The 18,221-nt window shown below is 44.5% G+C and overlaps 2 protein-coding genes across 2 annotated transcripts in view; both read left to right on the forward strand.

Moving 5' to 3' along the window:
- LOC308676196 (ras-related protein Rab-11A-like) overlaps positions 1-823 on the forward strand; it is a 941-nt gene extending 118 nt beyond the window's left edge. Inside the window, exon 1 of the mRNA XM_081341966.1 lies at positions 1-823. This exon is cut by the window's left edge and continues 118 nt beyond it. Coding sequence (XP_081198092.1) covers positions 1-528 — 528 coding nt within the window. The 3' untranslated portion in view covers positions 529-823.
- A 2,506-nt stretch (positions 824-3,329) lies between these two features.
- LOC308676832 (vomeronasal type-2 receptor 26-like) lies at positions 3,330-11,832 on the forward strand (the record flags this gene model as incomplete). Its single annotated transcript, XM_081342868.1, has 6 exons — positions 3,330-3,409; positions 3,980-4,271; positions 4,645-5,505; positions 6,516-6,743; positions 10,684-10,810; positions 10,934-11,832. The coding sequence occupies 6 exons, from the start codon at positions 3,330-3,332 to the stop codon at positions 11,830-11,832; spliced, it is 2,487 nt and encodes an 828-aa protein (XP_081198994.1).
- Positions 11,833-18,221: the final 6,389 nt, after the last annotated feature.

The following is an 18,221-nucleotide window of genomic DNA, read 5'->3' on the forward strand; positions in this document are numbered from 1 at the left end:
GTTCTCATTGGCGACTCTGGAGTTGGGAAAAGCAACCTCCTATCTCGCTTCACCCGCAATGAATTCAACCTGGAGAGCAAAAGCACCATCGGTGTAGAGTTTGCCACCAGGAGCTTTCAAGTCGACGGCAAGACCATCAAAGCTCAGATCTGGGACACGGCTGGGCAAGAGCGATACCGAGCCATCACATCTGCTTATTACCGTGGCGCTGTGGGGGCCTTACTGGTGTACGACATCGCCAAGCATCTCACCTACGAAAACGTGGAGCGGTGGCTGAAGGAGCTGAGGGACCACGCGGACAGCAATATTGTCATAATGTTGGTGGGCAATAAAAGTGACCTGCGCCACCTGCGAGCGGTTCCAACAGACGAGGCCCGAGCCTTTGCAGAGATCTATCGCATCGTGTCCCAGAAACAGATGTCCGACAGACGTGAAAATGACATGTCTCCAAGCAACAACGTGGTCCCGATCCACGTCCCTCCGACCGCGGAAAACAAACCAAAGATGCAGTGTTGTCAGAATATATAACAAGATCAACTGCTGGAAAAGCTGTGTATATTTCCCCAGATCTGAATGGAAGCGGAGCTCGAGCTGACATTACTTTTCTCTCTCGTTCTCCACTCTCTTCCCCCACTTTTTTTTGCTTCAATTACACATTGTCTGTATTTTATTCTCCTCTCTCCCATTTGCTCATTTTGTCACCGTTTCTTCTCTGTCTTCAACCTCAGTTCTGTGACTCATCTCTTTTTACACGAGGTTGCAGCATTATCGGAATGCGAGTGTCCTGCAAGGCAAAGGTTGCTAACAGTCACCGCGGATTTTTCCTGCCTGGCTCACCTGAGGAGGGAGCAGAGATGGGTTCTTTTGAACTTCCACCATTCAGACATTCCTGTCAACACAACTCACATTTGATAACTCCCTCGTCCACTCTCTGGCCCCAGTGTTAGATGTCGCCTCTTGGCCTGTCACATCCTGCTGCCCTGCAGACTACAGCTCCCATCGTCCCTTTCAGCCATATCACTGGCCAGAGATAATGGGAGATGTAGCAAAAACGGGCCAGGAGAATGCCAGGTTGAGAAAGCCCATCGTTGCATTCAATGGGCAGTTGTCGGCCTGGTCTGGGCCCTTGTTTCAAATTGTAGATTGTTTGTTGGGCTGCCTTTGTTTCAGACCAGTGCTGTGATCCTGTTTGGAAGGCAAAAGTCGGGGATAACCTCCGCGAACATCTCTGGGCCTAATGGATTAGCATCGTGAGCTGAGCCTCTTGTCCCTCCCTGGCCAGCTGGCCTGTGGCCTCGCTTTTGGAATTGGCTTTGTTAAGGCTGCACACCTGTAGCCTTTCGATGGGTTTTTATTCAGTCTGAGCAGATGGATGACGTCTCCCCTTGCAAGCCAGCAGAGGGATCAACCATCTCAGTGATGCCGCAGGGCGGATTAAATTAACGCAGTCCACCCGGTTAAGGCCCAACATCTGTTGCTGGATGTTGAATGCCACGTAGTTACCATCAGAGGGAAGTGCCATCTCGCTCTTCTCGCTAGTCCCCGTGGCTTGTCGTCGCGGCATTTAGTGTGTCGCGCGATCCAGTATGGGCCCTGGGGATCATTTTGCACGGTGCGCATGTACAGGTTATGGAGAAGGCTTGGAGATGGCTGTTAGAGCTCCTAAGAGACCCTTTTGACTTTTTTTAATGAGAATTGTCAGCAAAAGTGGCACTGGTTCCTCCCCCGCCCAAGACTGGCTAAGCTGGTTTAGTTTCTCAGGGGGGCCCAGTTCCTGGCCTGGAAGCTCTTGAGTCTCTTCCCTCAAGCGGTTGACCACTTTTGGCTTCCTAGAACAGAGGACATTCCTTCACCTCATTCCTCCATGCACTGTTACGGTTTGCAGCCCACGCTGCCTGCTCGTCTGCAGCACTGTTCAAAAGAGGGGTGGGGTATGCCCATCAGCACATACAGAATTGTGTGGTGTTTGGGAAGCCAAGTTGAAGAGGAAAGAGTCCCTGGTTTACAGGGAGAAGGAAGGAAGGAAGGTAGGTTGGTTCTCGCAGATCTGTTCTACCTGCTGTGTTGAAGGCTGCCCCTGCTCAGTTTGTCTGCCAGTCTTGCAGTGCTCATGACGTGTAAGGCACACCGAGGGCATTGCTGTAGTCCGGTCATCCATTAATTCTCCCTCTCCCTCTCTGCACACATTTTTTTGGTTTGTTCTTTCCCTTCCCACCTCTTTTTTAATGTTTGTGTGTAAATTGCTTTGTACTGTATGCACATTCTGTACCTTGAGTATTTTTTAAGATTGATTTAAAATTATTCATTTTTGGAATTCTAATAAAGAATCATAGGGGATTGTTCAGAGGTTATGGAGTGAGCTTCTTTGGAATTAGACTCTTGATGGGCATTTGATATTTAAAGGGGAAGGACGAGTGCCCTTGAGCCGCCGGAAGATGATTGGAATTAACGTGTGAATAAATTATGTTTCAAATGTTTCTAATTGTGGGAGAAGAAATAATATTCTTTAGATTTTGCTAAAGCTGGAAACTTTAGTGCAAGAAATCTTTTGAAGATTTTTAGTGAACTCAAGGTATTTTTTTTAAAGTGTGCATTGTTACTCCTCACAAAACATACACACAATAAATCACTGATACCTGCTGGATCTGTTCATATTCTATTTTTTGAAAAAGTGGTAGAAAATAAATGTGATAGCTTCAAAAAACACTTTCAACAACTAAGCATCTATTTTATTATAAATCTCCCTTAAATTATTGTCTTTGTCATTTGCTCATTTAAAAAAAAAATAGTTGAACCATTAGCCAATTACTATCTCATCATAACAAAATAATTATCTCCTAGAGGAATCACCATGTTTTCTTAACTAGGCCAAAATACCAAGGTTACATAGAAGTGAATGATATTCAACAACAATAAAGATATCAGCTTGGATATAAAATAACATTGGAACTGCAGGGAGTTTAGCACAAGGGTGATAATGGCTCTCTACCCTCTGTTCTCCTTTGCCAGAGTATCTGTTCAAATCCTGATGGTGTTCAAGATACAATTTTGCACTCATGTGGATCTTCAAATAGAAAATGATAGATTTTCTCATTACATGCATTATCAGATATACTAAGCCTTGGATCAATCTTTAGATAAAGTATTGGATTATATGTACTTCCTGATCAATAGGTTGGGAGGGAAAACATTTTCACAATAACAAAATTTTGAAAATGTTTTTTCTGATATTTTTGGTGCACAAAGTAGTTACTCTGAGATGCCCTGTGAGTAATGCTTTCCTTGTTCCACATGAATGGTATCAGCCTGGTGACCTCATCATTGGTGGGATGGCATCTCACATGGGTTACCACCATTATGATATTAAATTTAGTGAAAACCCTTCTATAAAACCTTATGAAATACCAACGTAAGAATTTTTTTCTCTATCTAATCTTACCCAGACTTTCAAAAATCCTTTATATGACTAAAAGTTCTTTGTTCATAAATTTAGGATTTTTGATGTAATCTATGCCTTATATTTTTTGAGTTGTATCCAGTTGTGAGAGAAGAAATAACCTTTAGATTTTTCCAAAGTCCTTGACATGAAATGTACAAAATTTAAGAACAAGGAGTCTCTATTTGAACAATTACTGACATAAAGAATTTTTTTAAAAAAGATTTGGCATTATCTCTCTTAGCAAAACATACATGCAGTAAATTAGTGATACCTCCTGAATCTATTCATATACCATATTTTGAAAATGTGATAGAAAATATACTACTTTGAAAAAGGCCACTACATGTATTTGTTGTAGTACATATTTGTTGGAAGTTATGGAAATGCTGTGTAAAATTAATTTGAACTCTGAACAAATTATTAAGCATTTTAGGAAAGCTATTGTCTTCCTACTACCATAAGATGTTTCTTACTTACATAGAAATGATGCCACCTTAAAGGTCTTGTAAAAATTCAATGGGGGATTTAAATTATTTGTAGCATAATCACCAAATTTCATCAACACGTCCTTGCCTTGGCCTTTGCTGTGAAGGAGATCAATGAGGACTCCCAATTCTTACCTAATGCCACTCTTGGGTTCCACATCTATGACAGTTACCTCAGTGCAAGGATGACCTATCGCACCACTCTGGACCTCCTTTTTAAATCCCATGAATTTGTTCCTAACTATAAGTGTGATAGCCAGAAGAATCTCGTGGCTATTATTGGGGGATTGGATTTTGTGACATCATCTCATATTGCTGAAATTACAAGATTCTTCAAGATTCCACAAGTAAGTGGTGAAGTGTTGTTATGAAATAATTAAGGAGCATTAAGATTAGCTTAGGTTTGTAAAAAGATGTTGTACCTTCTTAAGGTCTATTAGTTAGCACAATTTTGAAATTACAATGCCAAATATAGAAGTGAATATCTGTAGACATTCCCTACGTGAGGAAAAATGTGAACATAGCATTCTTTGCTTCTATCAAAAGAATTGATCAATTATATGTGTTTGAAGTAATTCCAAGAAATTCCTTTCCATATTTATACTTAGAAGAATTTCACAAAAACAATTCCTTCCTTTGATACATTTTATATGAAAAGTAAATCAGGAAAATTACATTTGATCTAACAACTCAAGAGAATACTACTCCACTTTCTTGCAGCTGACATATGGCTCCTTAGCCCAAGAGGAATTTGAGAACAGTAAGCTCTCTTCACTTTATTTCATGGTCCCAAAAGAGGACCATCAGTACATTGGGATTATCCAACTGCTTCACCGTTTCAGGTGGACCTGGATTGGGATTTTTGCTGTTGGTAACAACAATGGAGAAAATTTCTTACAGAAAATGCAGACCTTACTTGCAAAGAATGGAATCTGCTCCGCATTCATACAAAGGCTTTCACGAGTACACCAGGAAGACTTCCCAGAAATTTATGAAACAATCTCAATTATTTCATGGAATTGGATAAATAGCAAAGCCAATGCATTTATTGTCTATGGAGGAGCATTGGCAATTATGTGGCTAAGAATTGTCACATTTATAGCAGATCCTGAAAGGAAGGAAATTTCATTATTGAGAAAGGTGTGGATCATGACTGCACAAATTGATTTTGTATTATCAGGATTCCAAATCAGTTGGGATCTCCAGATGTTTCATGGGGCTATTTCATTCTCCGCTCATTCAACAACAGTTGTAGGTTTCAAGGAATTTCTTCAGGCCGTAAATCCTCTTTCAGTCTACAGAGATGAGTTTCTTCAGGAAGTTTGGGAACAATTATTTGATTGTTCATTTCAAAAACCAGAATTACATGAAACACATAGTAGGCTGTGCACTGGCGAGATGAAGCTAGAGGATCTTCCTGGACCTGCCTTTGAAATGGAAATGACTGGCCAAAGCTATAGTATCTACAATGCTGTTCATGCTGTGGCTCATGCTTTGCAAACTCTATGCACATTACATTTCAATAGAAAAAAAACTATGATGTGTAAAAATCCTGATCTTCCACATCTCCAGTCTTGGCAGGTATTCCCTTTGCACTGGACACTTCTTATATTTCAATAAGCAGTTTGACGTAGAATTATACTTTCAACCCATTGTGTAAAGTCTTAATATTATCTGCATTTGGAATCAAGCTTGAGAAAACAACTTAGAAATAAGTTGGAATTTCCTGATGGTGAGAAAAATTAACAATGAATTAGTGGAATAGCTTGCCTTCAGAAGTTTTGGATGCTCCAACACTGGAGATTTTTAAGAAGAGAAGGGCTGCATTTTATCTGAAATAATAGAGCGTCTCTTCCTTGAGCAAGGTTTTGGATTAGAAGACCTTCAGGTCTCTTCTGACTCTGACATCCTGTTCTGTCTAAAATAGATACAGAAAAAGTAGTTTCTCTTATTATTCTGGTCATTGAGAAGCTACTGTATAAAGTTTGGTTTATATGTCAGCAGACATTATTGACTAAATCATCATACATTGCACAAGATGAGGTAGTTAAAGTGATAATTTAGATTACTTGTCATTGCCTTCTCCAAAAACAATCAATTCCCGAAGAACCTTGGTCCTTTTTAGATGTGGCATGCATAGAATGAAACATGAAACATGTTTACAATAATCTCTTTCTTGCATCTCTCTGAGGAGGAATGCTTGGATCTCAGATTCTAAAACCTGGCTAAAGGACATTAGTCAGACAGACTGTCAAATAACTTTATATCAATGAGGAAAGATTAGTTATTTTTTTATCTTGAATTAGTTGTTTAAGTAGTGAACCTAAAACATAACTAAAGGAAGTTACAAAAAACCAGAATCTTTTTTACATTGTGCTTCAGTTCATTCTTTCCTTTCCTTATATTAATATTAAATTAGGTATATAGTGTGGACGTGTACATTATCATGCAATATTGATTATCCAAATTCTTAGCACACATATTTAATTATAGTTATAGCAATTGGAAGAATGACTGAATGAAACTTTAATATGCTTTTATCCTCTCTATTATATAGCTCTCAACAACCTCTTTCATTCTCTTTCAATTAGCTCCATCCATTTCTTCAAGGCATTTCTTTTAACAACTCAGCTGGGGAGAGAGTGTTCCTGAATGAGAAAGGGGAAGCAGCAGGTGGATTCGACATCACCAATTTGATCACTTTTACAAACAAATCCTTTCAGAGAGTTAGAATTGGAAAGATGGATCTACAAGCTTCAAAAGGGAAGGAATTATCCATGGATGAAGATTTGATTGTCTGGAGTCCAGCTTTTAACCAGGTATTGAATTAATGAATCCACCATGCCTTAATCCTTTAGGATCCCATATTGAACATAGTCTCTTTAGAAATCTAATTTCTGAGGTTTTTTTTAAATAAACAACGGCATATTCTATCAACCGGAGTGAGAGGACGACTGAGGTTGTCCCTTGGATTACCATCTCAGGTGAGAGCTGAGATGGCCCTGCGGACTAAGAGATATGCCTACTGGACTTCTTTTTTCAGCTATATACCATCATTGAGCGATCCTTTGGACATATTTATAACATCTGCCCTAAGAGACTATCCTAGTGCTGTATGGTTTACCGTTACTCCGAAGCGGACTTCTATGCCCTTAGGGGGGTTCCTGCCTCATGGGCGCGACCTGTCGCCTGTTTCCATACTCCCCTTAATGACGAGCCCAAGCTCTGGGACTCCGAGAGGTGGCTGGGCTTAGATAGGGGCCTCGAGTTAAGACGTGCTAAGAGGCCCCTGATAAAATTTTTAGCCGGTTATTTTAAAAGGTTAGGGAGGGGGAGGGAGGGGGGGTAGGGAGGGAATCTTTAACCGGCACTCAGTCTGGTCCTGTTAGAGGTCCTGACGGGATGGGGTCGGGGGAGGTGGCTGCTGGTTCTGGGAATGTGGGGGTGGGGCTTCAAATCCCCACGGCGATAGGGAATGGCAGCAGGTGTTTGCGCGGAGGGCCATATCAACATCTGGGATCGCGCCCCCGCTATCTCCGAGCGGTGGCGCGCTCCGACCCTCCGGTTAGCACCCTCTTACCCGGGGATGAGGGTGATCAGGCCCCTGAGCTCAGGTTGGTCTATTTGAATGCTAGATCCATAGTTAACAAAGCTCCCCTCATCCATGATCTGATCGAGGAGGAATGTGCGGATCTAGCATGCATCACGAAAACTTGGTTGGGTTCGGAGGGAGGGGTGCCTCTCACCGAGTTATGCCCGCCAGGTTTCCGGGTGCTGCACCAGCCACGGGCTCAGGGCAGGGGTGGTGGGGTGGCAGTGGTTATTCGGGAGACTTTGTGTCCCCGGGAGGCCACCATTGTCCAGATGGCCGGGAGTGAATCCCTTCTCTTGAGATGTGGTCATCGGTTTCAGTTGGGCTTGTTGCTTACATACCTGGCACCCAGCTGTGTGGCAACAGCCCTGCCTGAGCTGCTCGACACCCTCTCAGGGTTGGCGGTGGAGTTCCCCAGGCTTATAGTACTGGGTGACTTCAACCTGCCGTCACTGGGAGAGTCGTCGGAGTTAGCTCGGGAGTTCATGGCCTCCATGACAGCCATGGGCCTGACCCAGGTTATTGAGGGCCCGACTCATGTGGGGGATCATACTCTCGACCTGGTGTTCCTGTTTGGACAGTGGTTGGATGATCTGGGAGGGGGTTCCCCGTCCATCACCCCTCTGTCATGGTCAGATCACCACCTCCTGAGGCTGGTTTTCCGTCATGCCACCCCCCGCCGCTGGGCGGCGGAACCGACCAGGTGGTTCCGCCCCAGGCGCCTAATGGACCCGGATCGGTTCCAGAGGGCGCTTGGGCCTATACCTATCACCCTTACCCACAGCCCAGTCGATGCTCTGGTGGAGGCCTGGGAAACGGCTGCCACCAGGGCACTTGATTGCGTTGTACCCATGCGACCTCTGACCCGGCGCAGATCCCGTTGGGCCCCATGGTTCTCTGTGGAGCTCCGGGAGATGAAGCATCGGAGACGAGGTCTAGAGAGCGGTTGGAGTTCCAGCCGATCCGAATCCGACCGATTGCATTTAAGAACCTTTATAAGGTCTTATCTTGCGGCGATAAGGACGGCGAAGTCTAACTACTTTGCCGCCCTTATCGCGTCCGCAGATAATCGCCCGGCCGCCCTGTTTAGGGTGACTCGCTCCCTCCTTAACCAGGAGGTGAGAGAGGATCCCTTGCAGGGACGAGCCGAGGAGTTTAGTCATCATCTGGCGGACAAAATCGCTCGGATCCGGACCGGCCTGGACTCTGACTGGGCAGAGTCTGATGTGGAGGAATCAGGCGGTCTTGAGCACGTTATCTGGACTGAGTTCGACCCTGTTTCCCCTGATGATGTGGACAGGATCATGGGGAGACTGAGCACCACCACCTGTTTGTTGGATCCGTGCCCCTCCTGGCTAGCTTATGCTGCTCGGGAGGGAACACGAGGCTGGTTCCATGCAGTAATAACTGCTTCTTTGAAGGAGGGTGTCTTCCCTGCTGCCTTGAAGGAGGCGGTGGTGAGACCCCTTCTCAAGAAGCCTGCTTTGGACCCGGCTGCTTTAAACAACTATCGTCCAGTCTCCAACCTTCGCTTTTTGGCGAAGGTTGTTGAGAGTGTGGTGGCGCATCAGCTTCCTCTGTTCCTGGAAGAAACTGATTATCTGGACCCGTACCAATCGGGTTTCAGACCCGGAGACAGCACGGAGACGGCATTGGTCGCGCTGGTGAATGATCTCTGGAGGGCAAGGGACAGGGGTTGTTCCTCTGTCCTGGTCCTATTAGATCTTTCAGCGGCTTTCGATACCATCGACCATGGTATCCTGCTGCAGCGTCTCAGGGGGTTGGGAGTGGGAGGCACCGTTCTACGGTGGTTCTCCTACCTCCAGGGCCGCTCGCAGTCGGTGTCGATGGGAGGGCAGAGATCCGCCCCGAGGCCTCTCATTTGTGGAGTCCCTCAGGGGTCGGTTCTCTCGCCTCTCCTGTTCAACATCTATATGAAGCCGCTGGGCGAGATCATTCGTTGTTTCGGGGTGGGGTATCACCAGTACGCTGATGATACCCAACTTTTTCTTTCCACCCCGAACCAACCCAGTGAAGCCCTCTCCATGATGTTCCGGTGCCTGGAGGCGGTTCAGGTCTGGATGGGGAGAAACAGGCTTCGTCTCAATCCCGCCAAGACTGAGTGGCTGTGCATATCGGCATCTCGGGTTAACCAAGTTATTCCACCTCTAACGATGGGGGGGTGAGGTGTTACCCCCCATTGATAGGGCTCGCAACTTGGGCGTCCTCCTGGAATCACGGCTCAATTTTGAAGATCACATAGGAGCCATGACCAGGGGGGCTTTTGCACAGGTTCGCCTGGTGCGCCAGTTGCGTCCCTATCTGGACCGAGACGCCCTACGCACAGTTACTCATGCACTTGTGACCTCCCGTTTGGACTACTGTAACGCTCTCTACATGGGGCTGCCCTTGAAGACCACTCGGAGGCTTCAACTGGTGCAGAATGCGGCCGCGCGAGTTGTAATGGGGGTCTCCCGATACTCCCATGTAACACCTCTACTCCGCGAGCTGCATTGGCTTCCGGTTGCCCTCCGGGTGAAATTCAAGGTGCTGGTTATTACCTATAAAGCCCTACATGGCCTGGGTCCGGGGTATTTGAGGGAACACCTGCTGCCGGCATCAAACGCCCTTCGCCCAGTGCGCTCCCACAGGGAGGGTCTGCTCAGGGTCCCGCCGGTAAGAGATTGCCAGCGGGTGACACCCAGAGATAGGGCCTTCTCAGTGGGAGCGCCTGCCCTCTGGAACCAGCTGCCGGTGGAGCTGAGGACTGCCCCCGACCTCCGATCATTCCGCCGGGTCCTGAAGACCTGGCTCTTTGAGCTCTCGGGCCTAGGCTGAGGAGAAATTTATTTTAATTGGAGTTTTTAATAGTACAGGGTTGATTTAATATTTTTTAAATTGGTTTTTAACTTTTGTACGGTTGATTTTTAACTCCCTGTAAACCGCCCTGAGTCCTCAGGGAAAGGGCGGTATATAAATGCAATAAAATAAATAAATAAATAAATAAATGTTGCTGATGATCAAGGATTCCTCAAATTGACAAAAGTGATATTACAATGTAAAAGCCATGCTTGCATATTTGGTGTGCATTTCCATTTGAAATCAGAAAAATCAGAAACTGTTTTAAAAACCCTCCTTTTCAAAACATTTATTTTGTTTATTGTAAGGTTCTTCCATTTTCTCGATGCAATGACCCTTGTTTCCCTGGGGACTGGAAGAAAGGGATTGAAGGGGATCAGTTCTGCTGCTATGACTGTGTTCCATGCCTAGAAGGGAAGATTTCAAATCAAAATGGTATGGTAGGAATTCTACCAATTTTCGTTAGACTTAAGCAAATTTAGGATGAATACAATTAATAAAATGAGTTTCACTGATTTGGAATGCCTAGATAACAAATTTCTTTGATTTTCTTCCCAGATATGGATGATTGTTTTGAATGTCCAGAAGATCATTATCCAAATAAAGAAAAGAATGGATGTGTCCTGAAACGGACGGTATTTCTAACTATTGAAGAAACCTTGGGAATTGGTTTAGCTTCTTCAGCTCTTGGTTTCTTTTTCTTGACATCTTTGATACTTGGAATTTTTATTAAGCACAGGGAGACTCCCATTGTCAAAGCCAACAACCGGTCCCTCACCTACACGCTGCTTATCTCTCTTCTGCTCTGTTTTCTATCTTCTTTGTTCTTCCTCAGCCAACCCGGTAAAGTGACCTGCCTTCTCCGGCAATCAACTTTTGGAACCACGTTCTCAGTGGCTATTTCTAGCGTGTTGGCTAAAACCATCACTGTGGTTCTTGCTTTCATGGCCACTAAACCGGGATCTCAGAGGAGAAGATGGTTAGGGAAAAGATTGGCTTATTCTACTGTCCTTTCCTGCTCCTTTTTCCAAGTATGTAGTTGTATTCTTTGGTTGTCAACATTTCCCCCATTCCCTGAGTTGGACATGCACTCACAGCTCCAAGAAATTATTTTACAATGCAATGAGGGGTCAGCTTTCTTATTTTTTTGTGTATTGGGCTACCTGGGTGTCTTGGCTATTGCCAGCTTTATTGTGGCTTTTCTTGCCCGTAAATTACCTGACAGCTTCAATGAAGCCAAGTTCATCACCTTCAGCATGTTGGCTTTTTGCAGTGTGTGGATCTCCTTCTTTCCAGCCTATCTGAGTACAAAAGGAAAAGCCATGGTAGCTGTGGAGATCTTCTCCATCTTGTCCTCCAGTGCTGCATTACTGGGATGCATATTCTTGCCAAAATGCTACATCATTGTTTTCCGGCCTGAACTAAACCAAAGGGAGAATCTCATTAAGAGAAATTAGTAAGCCATGTGACCTTTCTCACCAGGAGAAATTGCTAACAAACAAGAATAGGAAGTCCTAGTGACCATAATTACATAAGGATTTCATTTAGGTAACCTGATTTCATATTTTAATGAAATGGAAAAATGAATTGAAGTACCTATTAAAGTAGCTAGAGCTATTTTCTGTTGCTGATCAATTATTGATAGAAATGAAGACATCTATGTGCAATTTTCACCTCTTCACGAAATCAAAGATTGCTTTTAGTAGAATTTCAGGGAAAGAACCTGATATTTGGCCCTTTTTCATTTGGGTTTCTCTATAATTCAAATATTTAAAAACAGAATATTATTTTGTGTACAGAGATCTTTTGTGAAAAGTGAGAAAGACTAAAGACGGAAATACATACCATAAAGTACTGATCTAAATCTTAGAGTTGTAAGTGATTTTAAAGAAAAAGAAGCTCAACACTCTTTCTAGGCCAAGTTATTTTCTAGGTGCTCTGAGATTGCTATTATATCTGTATTTTCCATGACTACCTTTGTTTGTCCTCTCGTTCTTCATTTCTATTGATTTTTGATTAAGGACATTGTGATGTCCTTAATCAAAAAAAGGAGAGCAAAAAATAGATACATGAAATTATAGATCAATCAATCAGCCTGACATCAAAATCTGGGAAGACCTTGAAAAACGATAACCTGTAGCAGAATAACAGAATAACTGAGTTGGAAGGGACTTTGAAAGTCTAGTTCAGCCCCCAGCTCAAGCAACATGGGTTCATCAAAAAAAGGTGATGCCAAACAAATCTTATTTCATCCTTCAACAAAGTGACTAAATCAATGGATCAGTGAAATATACTTAGATATTGTGACTTGGGCTACATGGATATCTTCACTCTTGTGAGCTTTGTGGTCGATTTTCTTGCCCATAAACTACCTGATAGCTTTCATGAAGCCAAGATCATCACCTTTAGCATGTTGGTCTTTTGCAGTGTTTGTATATCCTCCTTTGCAGCCTCTCTGAGCACAAAACGAAAAGACATGGTAGCTGTGGAGGTCTTCTCCATCTTGTCCTTCAGTGCTGCCTTACTGGGATGCATATTGTTGCCAAAGTCTACATCATTGTTTGCTGGGCTGACCTCAACCACAGGGAGCAACTCACAAAGAGAAATTAGTATAAGTATGTAGGTAGAAAAATAGAGAGAGAGAGAGAGAGAGAGAGAGAGAGAGAGAGAGAGACAGACAGACAGACAGACAGACAGACAGACAGACAGACAGACTAATGGAGAGACAGACGGACAGACAAAAAAACCCTATGGGCAGGGCAAGTTGCCCAAATTTTAGTGGACGTACAACCCTAATTAAGATGGAAACACGTTACTCTGGAATACTCTGCAAGTGATACTTCCCCTGTTCTCATCATTGGTGGCATGATGTCCCACATAGTTTACCAGTTTTATATGTAGTGCCACATCCAGAAGGACCGCTAAAATCTGGGCCCTCCTGGCCCTCTCTTTGGCTGGCTGCCAATCCAAGAGGTCTCTCACATTGGCACCTCTGTTTGAAAGGGCACGTAGCATGCTGATGTTCAGTCACAGTTGGCAGCCCTGCACATGGGTCAGTGATGGTTGATCTCTTTCGATGGTAACTCATGTGGGATGATGATAGCTGACCTCAGGCAGTAAGACTTACAGGAGATGATGGTAAGACATCACAGATGCAGCATTACATGTGTGGCCTTACCAAGGCATTCCAAAGTGGTAATAACACTTCATGTGATCTTGATTCTATCCTTCCGTTAATACAGCCTAGCACTGTGTTGGCTTTTTTGACAGCTACAGCACACTACTGGCTCATATTTAAGTGATTGTCCACCAGGACTCCAGGATCCCTCTCACAGTTACTACTATTGAGCAAGGTATCACCTATACCAGGTGTAGGCAACCTCGGCTCTTTTATGACTCATGGAATTGCAATTTGTTACATTGTATCGGGGGGAGGGAACTTTAGTCTTGGGTTCAACTATGTAAGTGTAGATACTTTGTTTCCTGAATAAAATGTTTTTTAAGGAAAAAAAATCTTTGTCTTGAAGTTCTTTTAATTGGCTTCATCTATCGGAACCATAGGGATGTGGTGGCTCAGTGGGTTAGGATGCTGAGCTTGTCGATCAGAAGATCGGCAGTTTGGCGGGTCGAATCCCGAGTGCAGCGTAGCAGAGTGAGCACCTGTTACTCGTCCCAGCTTCTGCCAACCTAGCAATTCGAAAACACGTAAAAATGCAAGTAGAAAAATAGGGACCACTACGGTGGGGAGGTAACAGCATTCCATGCGCCTTTGGAGTCTAGTCATGCCGGCCACATGACCACGGAGACATCCTCGGACAAACGCTGGCTCTTCAGCTTTGAAACGGAGATGAGCACCGGCCCCTAGAGTCGGAAACAACTAGCACCATGTGCAGGGGAAGCTTTACCTTTACCTTATCAGAACCAAACATTATACCTGTGCATTTGGTTATTCTTGCCTAAATGTACAACCTTATTTCATCATTGAATTTCATTTTGTTAGAATTTCATATTCCAGTATTTGAGAGGTTGCCACTAAGAGGAGGGAGTCAAACTATTTTCCAAAGTACCAGAGAGCAGGGCAAGAAACAATGGATAGAAACTAATCCAGGAGAGAAGCAACCTGGAATTAAGGAGAAACTTCCTAACAGTGAAGACAATTAACCAATGGAACAGCTTGCTGGCAGAAGTTATAGCTGTTTCATTACTGGAGCTTTTTAAGATGAGATTTGTGGTATAGGGTCTCCTTCTTGAGCAGGGGGCTGGACTAGAAGACCTCCAAGATCCCTTCCAGCTCTATTCTGATTGAAACAAATTAATCAAGGCAAAACTCAACTAGAATGATCCAACTGTAATTGCTCAGTTTAGTGGTGGATTAAATGAACCAATTGGCACTGAACTCATAAGGCAAGGACATCAACAGATAGTGGAGCAAATCTCTCATCTTTCTATTATCATCAACTCATGTTTGGAAGTTATTTAAAGCCAGTTTGAATGTCAGAGTGAGGGCTGACATCACAGCTTAGCTACTCAACCTTCTCTCCCTTATTGCTGACAAGGACTGAGCCACGGGGAGAGGAGCCCATTCAAAAAGGAGAAATAAAGAGATCCCTTTTTGCTGAAGAAAGAGAGAGGCACTGTTTTGTTGTTGTTGTTTGTTTCTTTGTTTCTCTTACTGTAGAGATTCTGGGCATATAGTGAGAATGTGCCCAACCAGAGCCTCCAGAAAGGAGAAAGGCCTCTCAGCCAAGGCATGGGAGACCACTGTGCTGAACACAGAGGCCAGAACTAGTTAACCTGGAGCAGCCCCCCTCTCAAGAGTTCACAAAAGGGAATATTCAGACATTAAAGAGAAATCAACCCTGTTATGTATTGGGCTCAATGGTAATACCACGTGGGTTGCTGGAGCAGCTAACAGCTCTCCAGCAACCCAGACTACAAGTCTCCAGTGCTGCTATTGGCTGTCCCTAGGTGACAATGGTTGCTTCAAACCTATTGGCTGCTGCCTAGGGGCTAGACTATATATTACAGCTAGTTACAGCCCAATTCTCAGTTCAGATCTTGCAAGCAATAAACCATGAGTTTTCCTGAACTCACTTGCCTCATTTTCATTCCTGTGCCAAAGAACCCACCACACAACACTGGCGATGAAGGTGGGATCCTGCTTCCCTGATAGAGCTGAAGTCTTAGAGGGGAAGGCAGTGCACACCGGAGGGAAAAGGGATTTCCCCCCCCCTCCCTCAAGGTCGGCTAGCAAGCTATGCTAGCGACCTCGTGTTCAGCGGACTCATTCCCTGAGCCTGGGAAGCAGGATTGGAAGAAATCGCAGGAACCAGCAAGAAACAGAATGCCAAAGGTCAGAAGACTTCAAGAATTCGATGTGAAGCATCCCGAAGAATGGCCATCTTATTTGTTTGCCAGATGACTGGCATCACAGATTGGCAGATTTTCTACTCTGCCAGCATTCTACGCCCTGCACTGCTACAGGCAAAAGTCCTGCAGAACTGAATTGGGGGATGTGATTGATCACTAAACTGGACAGGTTGCATCCAGATAGAGTGGCAGCAGAACCCTCTTGACCAAAACCCCCTAGGGGGCTGCAAATGGGCTTGGGCCAGGAACTATGGTCATGGGAATCTGTGGGTTCCTGGTAAAATTACCAAAGCATCTGGGTCCCTATCTTATGAAGTGGGGCTGGAGGGAGGGCGAGTTGTCAGATGCCACATTGATCAACTCAGAAAACGGTTTCCAGAATGGCCACTAAGTGAGGACTGCATCATAAATCCCTCCCAATGTTCTCAAACTTGCAGCCAAGCTAGTCCTCACTTAAACTCTCAGGACTTTTCTTTCATAACTGATGAGGAACCAGATGGAGAAGTGGGGAGTCCAGGAATTCAACATGGATCCCCTGAAGGAGCAAGCCAACAGGACTTCAGCAACTGCTGTGCCTACTCTGCTGATCACTCTGACTCTGGGGTGGGCCAACCTGGAGAGGCTAGCCAGAGAGCATCTAATCCCCTTGACTCAGGAGCAACAAGTGACATGGGTCTATCCAGCCCACTGGGTAAGCTGGTAGACCACAAAGTGACTGGAACTCCAAGACTTTCCACTAGGGCACACAAGCCTCCTTCATATCTTCCTGATTATGTTGTAAAATAAAGATCTATAATGTTGTTGTATTGCAACTTGCCACTGTACTACAGAAACTGGGAGTTATGATGTTAACTGGCTAGTGTGCTGTCAATGAAGCCTATTCATTCAGATGCTGTAAGTTAACCTTGTAACCTATATGGGTTTATTTTCTATTACTATTATTTAGGATTGTTTTGATAATGAATCTGGATAATTGTATTAAGACTAAATTGTGTTACAATATTGTCTGATCTAAGAGGGGAGGGGTGTTATGTATTGGGCTCAATGGTAATACCATGTGGGTTGCTGGAGCAGCTAACGGCTCTCCAGTAACCCAGACTGCAAGTCTCCAGTGCTGCTATTGGCTGTCCCTAGGTGGCATTGGTTGCTTCAAACCTATTGGCTGCCGCCTAGGGGCTAGACTATATATTGCAGCTAGTTACAGCCCAATTCTCAGTTCAGATCTTGCAAGCAATAAACCATGAGTTTTCCTGAACTCACTTGCCTCGTCTTCATTCCTGCGCCAAAGAACCTGCTACACAACAAAAGCCATCCAAATCAAGGTATATTGTTGAAATGTTATGCTGCCTTGACCTACCACATGGACTGGAATAAGGGACTATAGGGTTAGTGGATTCTGGGGCAAGAAGCAACTTTAAAGATTTTGCAGTGGTTAAACTTTACAAATCCCTACAGTCATTCTAGACACCTCAATGTCTAGCAATAGCCCATCATACAGAACTGCTAACCCTGTGTGTCACCAGCCACCATCTCTTTCCGATAATCTTGGGATCAGGGTGGCTGAAACTTAAAATCCCAGGTGGCTGCGCGGCGACGGAGACAGCCTTCCCGGGCTGCCCGCGGCTCAGCTGAGTGTTTTTTCGCCCGAAACAGCGCCGATCAGCTGTTCAGGCGAATTTGAAGCCCCCTCCTCGGGAGAAGAGGAGGGGGTGAGGCCCCAGGTAGGGGTTGAGTTCTCCGGGGCCGCCTGAGCTTGGAGCTTGGGCGGCTGAAGGATTGAACTCCCCCGAAGCCTGGGTTGCTCCCAGCTGGCCAGCGTCTCTGCTCCGGATTTCTTGGAGCAGAGCCAGGCGTCTGCGACCACCCCTGCCTGAAGAAAGGACTATGGATTAAAAGGAGCAGGCAGAGCGGTACAAGAGGAAAAGGTGAAGAGGATTATTTTATTTTACTCTCGAGCTTGATGGACTTTTTAAACTTTAAGTGAAAGTGCGTCACAATTGAAAGTTAAAGATGGCGACTAAACCTCCCCCTAAAACTCTTCGGAGTGGTGGATCTTCTCCGGTGCAACAATCATCATTACAGGCATTGCATCCTCCTGATGTATTGACACCGAAGGATTTACGTGATGCTCTGGATAAACATGCCCAGGTACTTTTGGAATCAATTAACCAATCAATGGGTGATAAATTTGCACAGATGGAGGAGAAATTGGAGAAACTGGAGGAGAGAATAGAAGAGAGGATGGAACAGAAGTGCAGCGTGATGAAGGTAGACATTTTGTCCAAAGTGCATAAAGTGGCGGAATGTGTGGAAGATTTGGATAAAAAAGTGGATGATTTGATCCAAAAGAATGCCATATTAGAAGCAAAAGTACGGGAGAATGAAGATTTAAGAGATAAAATGGAAAGAGAATTAAGTCTTGCTCAATATCACCAGATGCAGTTTGCTGTTAGAATTAGAGGCTTAAAAGAGAATA

The sequence above is a fragment of the Vipera berus genome (genome assembly GCF_964194415.1).
Source record: "Vipera berus genome assembly, chromosome: W".
Lineage (NCBI taxonomy): Eukaryota > Metazoa > Chordata > Lepidosauria > Squamata > Viperidae > Vipera > Vipera berus.